Source organism: Bufo gargarizans, chromosome 1 (assembly GCF_014858855.1).
Source record: "Bufo gargarizans isolate SCDJY-AF-19 chromosome 1, ASM1485885v1, whole genome shotgun sequence".
Lineage (NCBI taxonomy): Eukaryota > Metazoa > Chordata > Amphibia > Anura > Bufonidae > Bufo > Bufo gargarizans.
The window spans coordinates 292,139,245-292,152,063 of record NC_058080.1 but is presented as its reverse complement, the minus strand read 5'-3'; the positions used below and the strand labels follow the sequence as shown (position 1 = coordinate 292,152,063).

Genomic DNA, 12,819 nt, shown 5'->3' with positions numbered 1-12,819 from the left:
TTCAATTATTAATAGTTTTCTTTAAGTAATCACCTGAGTTAGTATTTGTATTTGTAGTTGGCACCATTCATTTTTGTCACTGCTAGAGCAAGGTCCCATTGTGTGGATTGAAACATCGATTTGGGGTGAATAAACGCACATTTTCTAGAGGCTGTGCCGTAGCATGTGTTATATATATATATATATATATATATATATATATTTATTTTTTCTTGTGGGCTTTACAATTTAAAAAATCCTTAGAAATATAAATTTTTAAAGGAATATATTGCAATTTGTATGCATGGAAACACATTCCTGCTGTAGACAAAGAACCTGAGGTGTATAAGTTAATTTTTTTTGTTTACCCAGTCTGGTGGGGGCCAATTCCTGTCACCATATTCTTGCTGCAAGCAAAGAACAGGCTCCTTTCTGTTCTGACTGATTTTGGCCAAGCTATTCGTAGGCCTTATACTACCCTATTACCATTTACATGCTGATGCTGTCTGACCTGGTGATTTTAGTCAAGGTATGTGTAGGCCTTATACTACCCCATTATCATTTACATGCTGCTGCTGCTGTCTGTACTGATGATTTTGGACCAGCTATGTGTATCCCTTATACTACACCATTACCATTTACCTACTGCAACCTTATCATTCAAAATTACAAAACAAAACAATGTTAAAAAATGGAAGCACACATTACAACAACAACATAAATATTTACAAACATGCCTCTATGGGAACTTTTTTAGTTGGTCATGAAGTTCCAACAACTCCTTTATCCTTTTGAGGTGCAGCACATCCATTTTCCGCATCTGCTTGCACATCAGCCTCTGCATCTCGTGCATGTCGGCTTCATGCTCCTGCTGCATCTGCCTTATTTTTTTATTTTTTATTAATCAGTACTGTTAAGATAAAAAAAAAAGAAAATTACTTGCAATTCTGATTAAGTGGCATGGATACAGAATTATATTGCTATTTGCACATATTTACCCTCCTGGCAGGGGCTGGTGACATCCTCCTTTTCTTGATCGTCATCAGGACCGCAGGGGGGAATCTGGCTGCTGGGAGAGTCCAGCCTCTTCCACCTCCACCTCTTCGCCCACATCAGGTGGGGCTGGCGCCTCACGCTGCTGCTGCTGGGAGGGTCTGGCCTGCTCTCCCTCCTCTCCCTGCTCCTCCACGGCGGACAACACCACCACCTCCAGATCCTCCGTCGAAGGTCTGCGGCGGACAGAAGGAACTGGAACCCCTGTAATCACACAATGTTCAGAATTTAGACAAACAACTCAGAACTCATAAAAAATGCAAATTTGGGATTTATCTATCTAAAGTAATAATGGACTGGGCTTTTTACTGAAATACAAAACGATGATGGCAGTTTATGTATACATACACACCCACACCCACATATATATATATATATATATATATGTGTGTGTGTGTGTGTGTGCGAAACGCACAAAATCAGCCGCTTACATCATGCATCTGCACCTCACTATGTGTATATATATATAATCATGGTGAGGTAGAGATGTATGATGTAGCCTGCTGATTTGCTACGTGTCACACCACGTAACTATTTGTAAAGGGATGAAATACTTATTTTCATAACTGTATATATACATTACAGAGTGTTGGCAAGAGATACAAAAGTAATGTAAGCATTGTACCTGGGCATATTCTGTCAAGGATCTTCAAATCTGACCATTTCTTTAATATGGCCATCCTAGGGTGCCTGCCATTAAACTTCCATAAGAGCTCAAATGAATCTCCCTCACAATCCTCTGCTTCTCAGCCTGGACCTGGCTCCTGTCATATCCTTGCTCCAATATGCGCTGCAGGATAAAGATGCAAGCATATAATCCCATTTTGTTTTTATGCAAGTATTGAAAATAATGTCCTCAGCAAAACATCAAAAAGTATTTAAGTCTTTGAAGGGGAAATATTAGATTTGATATTACCGTTATAAGATTGTATTGTATTGAGATTGTAAGTGTGTGGGGTCTGAGTAATCGGATATTGGCCAGCTGAGCAGAGATGTACCTGTCTAGTGAAGTGACGGTACGTTATGGGGTGTGACGTGCTATGTACATGTGAGAGCTATTTCTATGCTGTCCATACATACATGCTACAGACATAGTGCTATGATGTCACAAATATACTTAGTGCATGAATCAGTAATATCTACTTAGACCTGATAAAATGTGAAGTTGTATGTATTGCAAAAAAACATTCACATCACAAGTGACCATTTTCGCAACCGCAAATATTTTTTAACACTCTATCTGCATATGAAGCGATTGTGCTGATATGCATCTGAAATGTAATCAAATACACTGCTGTAATGTCAAATTATTGACAATGATCAGGAGTTCTTCCTCACTGTTGCGAAAATTGCTGCCAAACATATTTTCCAATCTCTTCAAGCTTCAGGTAGTTTGAAAACAGTTGCTAAACTAGGCCACGCCCCTTTTTCACATGCGCAGTAAGCAAATTTTACATTGTGATTTTCGCATTGGAAAAAAAAATGAATGAAGATAGCGAATTCTCGAATATATGACAAATATTTGCCAAAATATTTGTGAAATATTGCAAATTCAAATATAGCCCCTGCCGCTCATCACTAGTTCTATTGTACTAGGCCTATTGTTTTTGACCTTATGAGGCCACTAATGAAATGACCAAGCTGACATTGCAAAACCTGGGATTTTTGGCAATTGTTTTCCAAGTATTACAATTTTTATTCTAACAGCCAATGGATTACTGAATAATAACAAATGAAATTCTCAACCTAAAAAATGAATGAGAAATACCAAAATAATGTCTTGTTCTTTTGTTCTTTATTTTTTCAGTGAATTTACTGGATTCCCGATCTGTCATGGGTGACCTTGGATGGATAGCATACCCAAAAAATGGGGTAAGGCATTTTATAATGCAGTAATGTAACCATGGCCTCATGAAAAATCAATTGAAAAATATCTATATTTAGTAGGTCAATTTGTATTGGTTGTAAGTTAGTCTGTTTAGTTTGAACTTTATGTGGTGTGATTCCCATAATTTGCAGCATTCATGTTGTACATTATATATCTGTCAGCAAGCAACAGTTGCATTTTCTTTCACTTTTTTCTGTGCTCTGAGACAAATTACTGGTTTGTTTCCTTGGTTCGAAAAATCAGCTTATGCTGCATTTGTTCCATGATGGAATTTACTTCTTGCTGTGAGACAGAAAACAGTATTAGACAAACGGAACACATTATATTTCTTTATTTTTTAGAATTCAGTAAATGTTGCTGTTGTGTAGGCTGACAGTTGATGTTAGTTATAATATTATCCTTAAAATAACAATGAAATACACTTTATCTATGGTATTTTATTTGGATGTAGAGGTGTATAGCAAGGGTCTCAGGGGTACCTATGCAGCCTGTGATGCCATATTCTACAGGGAACATGATGGCACATCACAGTGAACATTGTGTCTGTTCTATATTGTCTTTTAAAGCTAAATGTTGGTTTTGTCATGCATTGATCTGAAGGAAGATATGTACTACACTGGAGTTTGTTTAAAAATGTTTGAGCATCTCACCTGTCCACCAGTTTTTTTTTTAATTACAAGTAATTATAAGCAGTTGCAGTGATTTGGTGGTTTACTGCTAAATGGGTTAAATTTTGCTTTATGCAGTTTTTATCCCAAATGGTTAAAATGTACAGCCTCCTAGATACAGTTGCCGAGTAGGGGCTGGTCTTACCCCTTTGTTGATATCTGTGAGGAGTAGCAGCAACAGGGATATACCAACCCTGAGAGTTGAGAGTACCCAGAAAAGTGACTGTAGTAAGTACCATCTTCTGAGGAAAATAGGAACTGGACCTAACTTAAGGCTGAGCAGCCATTTCAAGGAACATTGCATGAACAAAGAGTCAGTGAAGGTAATGCATGACTTTTGCCTGTGGACTTCATTGTATTTGGTTGGAGTTAAAAGCTTCAGGTACCCCTAACATACTAAAAAGACTGTTTGGCCATCTGTTAAAGAAGGATTTCACCCTGCGGCTGGATATTATAGACAAACTGATTGAGTTGGAGAATATAGAGTGAGCGATAAATTGCACCCCTTGGCCAAACAGCGAAGATTGCTTGAATTAATGAAAAGAGACTCAGAAGGAACCACCATATTACCCATTCCTCCTCATACACAGCCTTGGGAAAACTGTCTAACAAAGCTATAAAAAATGTGCCTACTTTTGCAAGTGCCTGAATGTACCATCTCCAGAGTGGCTCCAGTACAGTACAGTTGACTTGTTTTTCACCTAAAATTGTCTTTATCATTGTAAACATAGAAACATAGAAACATAGAATGTGTCGGCAGATAATAACCATTTGGCCTATCTAGTCTGCCCAATATACTGAATACTATGGATAGCCCCGGCCCTATCTTATATGAAGGATAGCCTTATGCCTATCCCATGCATGCTTAAACTCCTTCACTGTATTTGCAGCTACCACTTCTGCAGGAAGGCTATTCCATGCATCCACTACTCTCTCAGTAAAGTAATACTTCCTTATATTACTTTTAAACCTTTGCCCCTCTAATTTAAAAATGTGTGCTCTTGTGGTAGTTTTTCTTCTTTTAAATATGCTCTCCTCCTTTACCGAGTTGATTCCCTTTATGTAGTTAAAAGTTTCTATCATATCCCCTCTGTCTCTTCTTTCTTCCAAGCTATACATATTAAGGTCCTTTAACCTTTCCTGGTAAGTTTTATCCTGCAATCCATGTACTAGTTTAGTATCTCTTCTCTGAACTCTCTCCAAAGTATCAATATCCTTCTGGAGATATGGCCTCCAGTACTGCGCACAATACTCCAAGTGAGGTCTCACCAGTGTTCTGTACAGCGGCATAAGCACTTCACTCTTTCTACTGCTTATACCTCTCCCTATACATCCAAGCATTCTGCTGGCATTTCGTGCTGCTCTATTACATTGTCTTCCCACCTTTAAGTCTTCTGAAATAATTACTCCTAAATCCCTTTCCTCAGATACTGAGGTCAGGACTGTGTCAAATATTCTATATTCTGCCCTTGGGTTTTTACACCCCAGGTGCATTATCTTGCACTTATCCACATTAAATTTCAGTTGCCAGAGTTCTGACCATTCTTCTAGTTTTCCTAGATCCTTTTCTGTATTTAATCATCTCATTATACTCCCACAGTATTGCATTGTCTTGCACTCCAATAGACCCCTCTCTTGCACCCCAAAACCCACTAACAACAAGGGTACCATGCCTACCAGAAGACAAAAGACCCAAACCAGGGTGTGACACAGCCCAGGGAGCTCCAGAATTAGGGTCACGAGCGTGAGTACTATCAGCACCGTAGCCTCTACTGCCTGTGTCCTCTCACCTCCTAGGCTTGCTGCACAGTCAGATGTTTGATTAAAGAAGAGGAACCTCAAAATTTTACTGAAGTAAAAAAATGCTCTAAAACAAAAAAATCATCTTTGTTTTCAGGGTTGCAGTGATGATATGACTGACTGCTCTGTGTGATAACTGCAGCCAGTCAATGTGCACAGTGATTACATAGAGTAGTTGAGTTGATCATCTCTGTAACGACACAAGGCCTGCAGAGATGATTTACCAGACTACACCAGGTGACCACTAAGGCCAGTGATTGGCTGCAGCTGTTGGAAACAAATACCATTGGGACCATTGGAACTTAACATGTTTTTAATTTGGAAGTTTGAGGGAGCAATTACATTTTCAAATGAATGATTAGAATGTTAGGTAACTTTATACCTTAAAACAGTTCTTCACCTACACATATTTTTAGAAAAATATGATTTTGCGCTTTTCTGCTCTCAGAAGTGTGAATTTAGATATAACTATTTCATATAATCTCATATACTCTTATATTTTTTGTGAACATTCCACCTGGCAGTTTACAGTCAGGAGTAGATTTTAATGAAGGCAATCTGGGCTACTGGGGGCCCATAAGCATATGTCCTTGTTATAACTCGTTCAGTGCTGCTTGATTTGCCCCATACCCCCTGCAAAACATCAGAGAATGCTCTTACAGTCTACTGTCCTGTTTGAGATACATGGACAAAGGACAAAGGACTAGGGGTGAAACATGTAAGCTCAAAAAAGGGGCCCCAGAAAACCGCAGATGCCGTGGAGTTGTGACCCACTATGATGGCACCACTCCTATGTCAGAATAGGTAAAACAGAAGCAGAATAAGTGGTAGAAAAAAGTGAAATGTTATATAAAATGGAAAATAAAATAAAATATTCAATTCCTTACATTCGTAAAACATTTCTGAATAAAAGTAATATATGTATAATATGGGAATAACTCACTTCACTGGGGGGATGTCTGTTGGATAAAGCTCAAGACTACGGCATACATATTAGGACATCGTCAGACATCATCCACAACTCCATCCTCCGTCAGGCAAAACTCCATCAGCCCTCAGACATCAGACAAAACTCCGTCCTCCGTCAGGCAAAACTCCATCAGACATCAGACAAAACTCCGTCCTCCGTCACCCAAAACTCCATCAGACCTCAGACATCAGACAAAACTCCGTCCTCCATCAGGCAAAACTCCATCAGACCTCAGACATCAGACACAACTCCGTCCTCCGTCACCCAAAACTCCATCAGACCTCAGACATCAGACAAAACTCCGTCCTCCGTCAGGAAAAACTTCATCAGACCTCAGACATCAGACATCAGACAAAACTCCGTCCTCCGTCAGGCAAAACTCCATCAGACCTCAGACATCAGCTAAAACTCTGTCCTCCCTCAGACATCAGCCAAAACTCCGTCCTCCCTAACTCAAAATACGCCCTACTACACACACTCTTCACCTGACGGAGCTGCTAGCTGCTGGAGAGGCAAAGGACCTGTGATGACGTCATGACCATGTGACGAGTCACGTGTGTGGGAGGGGTCAGATGTGCACAGCAGCTGGTAGAGTGTACAGAACAGTAGCCATCAAATAGAGCTCTGTACTAGAGATGTGTGTGTAACCTGCATGTAGCAGAGCTGTGTACTGTGTTACAGAGATGTATGTGTAACCTGCATGTAGCAGAGCTGTGTACTGTGTTACAGAGATGTATGTGTAACCTGCATGTAGCAGAGCTGTGTACTGTGTTACAGAGATGTATGTGTAACCTGCAGGTAGCAGATCTGTATGTGTAACCTGCAGGTAGCAGAGCTGTGTACTGTGTTACAGAGATGTATGTGTAACCTGCATGTAGCAGAGCTGTGTACTGTGTAGCAGATCTGTATGTGTAACCTGCAGGTAGCAGAGCTGTGTACTGTGTTACAGAGATGTACGTGTAACCTGCAGGTAGCAGAGCTGTGTACTGTGTAGCAGATCTGTATGTGTAACCTGCATGTAGCAGAGCTGTGTACTGTGTAGCAGAGCTGTATGTGTAACCTGCATGTAGCAGAGCTGTGAACTGTGTAGCAGAGCTGTATGTGTAACCTGCATGTAGCAGAGCTGTGTACTGTGTTACAGGGATGTATGTGCAACCTGCAGGTAGCAGTGCTGTGTACTGTGTAGCAGAGATGTGTACTGTGTTACAGAGATGTGTGTGTAACCTGCATGTAGCAGAGCTGTGTACTGTGTATATAGAGCAGTGTGTGTAACAGCATGTAGCAGAGCTGTGTACTGTGTTACAGAGATGTGTGTAACCTGCATGTAGCAGAGCTGTGTACTGTGTAGCAGAGCTGTATGTGTAATCTGCATGTAGCAGAGCTGTGTACTGTGTTACAGGGATGTATGTGCAACCTGCAGGTAGCAGAGCTGTGTACTGTGTATATAGAGCAGTTTGCCTAACTGCATGTAGCAGAGCTGTGTACTGTGTTACAGAGATGTGTGTGTAACCTGGGAACTATAAAAAAAGTGTAAAAAAAAAACATAAATATTCAGATCACCCCCCTTTTCCCAAAATTAAAATAAAAGACACATCATGCGTTTCGCAATGTGTAAAAACGCCCATTGTATAAAAATATATTCCCCATACGGCAAACAGCAAAACAGAAAAAAAAAGAGTCCAAATGTCCGATTCGCCGTTTTTGGTCACTTCATTTGCTACAAAAATGTAAATAAAAAGTGATCAAAAAGTCTTAAACACCCCAGAATGGTATCAGTAAAAAGTTTAGATATTTTAATTTTTTATCACTATTAAAACGCAAGAAAAACTATACATATAAGGTATTGCCGGATTCGATCTGACCTGTAGAATAAAAGTAACCAGTCAGTTTTATCGCACATCGAATGTTGTAAATAAAAATCACGTAAAACTGTGGTGGAATTGCTTTTTTTTTTTTCAACAGGAAGAATGGGCAGTTTTACCATCTGAGAAAATAAAGAGCCTCATCCACAACTACCACAAAAGACTTCAAGCTGTCATTGATGTTAAAGGGGGCAATACATGGTATTAATAACTGGGGTGTGTAAACTTCAGGGTCATTTGGGGAGTTTGTGTTGTGATTATGATTTATAAAGAGTAAACACCGTTGTTTGACATAAATGGCTTCAGCCGACCACTAACCATGAGCGAGAGAAAAGTGTCCGTGGTATCATTCATATTCTCTGCACAATGGTTAAAGGGGTATTCTCATCTTAATGATCACCGGTAAATCTGTTAATGATTTGACAGTGATAATTTTTCTAAATACATTTTATTACCCAATTCCCATCCTTTTTTAGAAAATAAGTCCCCTCTTACCTGATGTTGTCTTTGGTCTCCCCTGGTCACGGCCACCTCTCCTGTCGAATCCAGCCGGGCCACGCTTGCGCAGAAGACGGAAAATTCTCTCCCGGCCGGGCCGCGCAATGTCCTGAACGCGCATGCCGCCGCGCATGCGCCATGATGACTTCTTCCTGGCCAGTATAGTACAGAGGCGCGAATGCGCACGCCGACTCTGTACTATACAGGCCAGGAATAAGTCACCATGGCACATGCGCGGCGCTGTGCGCGTTCAGGACATTGCGCGGCCCGGCCGGGAGAGAATCTTCAGTCTTCTGCGCAAGCGCGGCCCGGCCGGGAGAAGAATACAGGAAGTGAACGTCACGCTCAAGGAAGGTAAGTATGAAAAAGGGAAGATGAGAATACCCCTTTAAGAAATCATAAATTCTGCAAGGGTATGTAAACTTATCAGCACAACTGTAAGTAGCTGTGTGATATAAATCTGTGGAATATGGGAAGCACAAGAGGATGTGCACCTTAAATCCCATCTTTGTAAGGCCTCTTGCACATGGCCGTGTGTGCCTGTAGTTGTATTGTGGACCACATACGGCGGTTCCGCAATACACAGGGCACCAGCCGTGTGCATCCCGCATCCGTGATGTCGACCCATTCACTTGAACGGAACAGAAACACGGATCGGATCCCCACAGAAGCACTACAGAGTGCTTCCGTGGTGTTTCTGGCCATGCCTCCGCACAGCAAAAAAGTAGAACATATTCACGGACCTATTCAAGTTGAATGGGTCTGGATCTGTCCCGGCCGCTGCACGCACGTTGCCCGTGCATTGGGGACTGCAAATTGCTGTCCCCAATGCACGGAATGGACCAACAACGTTCATGTGCAAGAGGCCTAACACTTGTGATCTGTGTGAAGCGCCATATATGCATTCATGCTGCATGTATTTATTAATTAGGGTTACCAATTCTGAGTAACTCGGAGTAACAGGAGATTTACAGAATCAGATTTATTTTTTTTGTCGTCATATTTTGAGCTCTATAACTTTTTTGTAATTATGTGTACAGAGCTGGATGGGGGCTCATTTTTTGCGGGGCAATCTGAACTTTTCACTGATACCATTCTGGGGTGTTTAAGACTTTTTGATCACATTTATTTACATTTTTGTAGCAAATGAAGCGACCAAAAGCGGCGAATCGGACATTTGGACTCTTTTTTTTCTTCTGTTTTGCCGTTTGCCGTATGGGGAATATATTTTTATACATTGGGTGTTTTTACACATTGCGACACCCATGATGTGTATTTTTTTAGTTCTTTTATTTTCATTTTGGGAAAAGGGGGGTGATCTGAATTTTTATGTTTTATTTTACACTTTTTTATAGTTCCCAGGTTACACACACATCTCTGTTACACAGTAAAAAGCTCTGCTACATGCGGTTACACACACATCTCTGTAACACAGTACACAGCACTGCTACATGCAGGTTGCACATACATCCCTGTAACACAGTACACAGCCTGCTGCATGCAGGTTACACATACAGCTCCGCTACACAGCACACAGCTCTGATACATGCAGATTACACATACAGCTCTGCTACACAGTACACAGCTCTGCTACATTCAGGTTACAAATACAGCTCTGCTACACAGTACACAGCACTGCTACATGCAGGTTACACATACAGCTCTGCTACACAGTACACAGCTCTGCTACATGCAGGTTACACATACAGCTCTGCTACACAGTACACAGCTCTGCTACATGCAGGTTACACATACAGCACTGCTACACAGTACACAGCTCTGCTACATGCAGGTTACACATACAGCTCTGCTACACAGTACACAGCTCTGCTACCTGCAGGTTACACATACAGATCTGCTACACAGTACACAGCTCTGCTACCTGCAGGTTACACATACATCTCTGTAACACAGTACACAGCTCTGCTACATGCAGGTTACACATACAGCTCTGCTACACAGTACACAGCACTGCTACATGCAGGTTACACATACAGCTCTGCTACACAGCACACAGCACTGCTACATGCAGGTTACACATACAGCTCTGCTACACAGTACACAGCTCTGCTACATGCAGGTTACACATACAGCTCTGCTACACAGTACACAGCTCTGCTACATGCAGGTTACACATACAGATTTGCTACACAGTACACAGCTCTGCTACCTGCAGGTTACACATACATCTCTGTAACACAGTACACAGCTCTGCTACATGCAGGTTACACATACAGATCTACTACACAGTACACAGCTCTGCTACCTGCAGGTTACACATACAGATCCGCTACACAGTACACAGCTCTGCTACCTGCAGGTTACACATACAGATCTGCAACCTGCAGGTTACACATACATCTCTGTAACACAGTACACAGCTCTGCTACATGCAGGTTACACATACATCTCTGTAACACAGTACACAGCTCTGCTACATGCAGGTTACACACACATCTCTAGTATAGAGCTCTATTTGATGGCTACTGTTCTGTACACTCTACCAGCTGCTGTGCACATCTGACCCCTCCCACACACGTGACTCGTCACATGGTCATGACGTCATCACAGGTCCTTTGCCTCTCCAGCAGCTAGCAGCTCCGTCAGGTGAAGAGTGTGTGTAGTAGGGCGTATTTTGAGTTAGGGAGGACAGAGTTTTGGCTGATGTCTGAGGGAGGACAGAGTTTTAGCTGATGTCTGAGGTCTGATGGAGTTTTGCCTGACGGAGGACAGAGTTTTGTCTGATGTCTGATGTCTGAGGTCTGATGGAGTTTTGGGTGACGGAGGACGGAGTTTTGTCTGATGTTTGAGGTCTGATGGAGTTTTGGGTGACGGAGGACAGAGTTTTGTCTGATGTCTGATGGAGTTTTGCCTGACGGAGGACGGAGTTTTGTCTGATGTCTGAGGTCTGATGGAGTTTTGCCTGACGGAGGACGGAGTTTTGTCTGATGTCTGAGGTCTGATGGAGTTTTGGGTGACGGAGGACGGAGTTTTGTCTGATGTTTGAGGTCTGATGGAGTTTTGGGTGACGGAGGACAGAGTTTTGTCTGATGTCTGATGGAGTTTTGCCTGACGGAGGACAGAGTTTTGTCTGATGTCTGAGGTCTGAGGTCTGATGGAGTTTTGGGTGACGGAGGACGGAGTTTTGTCTGATGTCTGAGGTCTGATGGAGTTTTGGGTGACGGAGGACGGAGTTTTGTCTGATGTCTGATGGAGTTTTGCCTGACGGAGGACGGAGTTTTGTCTGATGTCTGAGGTCTGATGGAGTTTTGCCTGACGGAGGACGGAGTTTTGTCTGATGTCTGAGGTCTGATGGAGTTTTGGGTGACGGAGGACGGAGTTTTGTGTGATGTCTGAGGTCTGATGGAGTTTTGGGTGACGGAGGACGGAGTTTTGTGTGATGTCTGAGGTCTGATGGAGTTTTGGGTGACGGAGGACGGAGTTTTGTCTGATGTCTGATGGAGTTTTGCCTGATGGAGGACGGAGTTTTGTCTGATGTCTGAGGGCTGATTGAGTTTTGCCTGACGGAGGATGGAGTTGTGGATGATGTCTGACGATGTCCTAATATGTATGCCGTACAAGACACCTCCAGACAGAACCCCCCTGGCCGGGTTCGCTTGTAGAATAGTAGGAATGATTGCAGCCGGACACTCAGTGTCTAGTCAATTTTTCTTTTATTCAGTAAAACACACGGCACTCAATGCTTTTCGGGGGTCTGAGTTGAAGCCCCCTTATTCAGGAGTGATACAAATTCAGTGTATACAAGCATACATATAACACACTTTTATACCATTATTAGGAATATTCACAGGCAAAAAAGCGGGAATTCAAAAACCAGAAGTGATGTCATATGCTGTGTCACTTCCAGTTTTGGTGTTCCACTGTGGAACGCATGCATTAAGCTGCTAAGAAACTATAATAAAATGTAGAATTGAAGGTGAATAAAAATATATTGGTATGGGGAGGAAGAGAGAGTGGTTCTAGTTTAGGTTGCAAGGTTATGTAGAGGCTGCGGCACCAATTGAGGTGATGCATGCTGTATTGTGCGTTCCAGGGTGAAGAGCCAGGAGACAAGGAGTACTTCCGGTCATGTGGGGTGAT

General features: G+C 42.1%; 1 protein-coding gene across 1 annotated transcript in view; it reads left to right on the top strand.

Annotated features, from left to right (window-relative positions):
* Positions 1-12,819, top strand: part of EPHA5 (EPH receptor A5) — a 472,285-nt gene that overhangs the window by 52,498 nt on the left and 406,968 nt on the right. Inside the window, exon 2 of the mRNA XM_044278770.1 lies at positions 2,840-2,904. Within this exon, the coding sequence (XP_044134705.1) occupies positions 2,840-2,904 (65 nt within the window). The remainder of the gene's footprint in view (positions 1-2,839; positions 2,905-12,819) is intronic.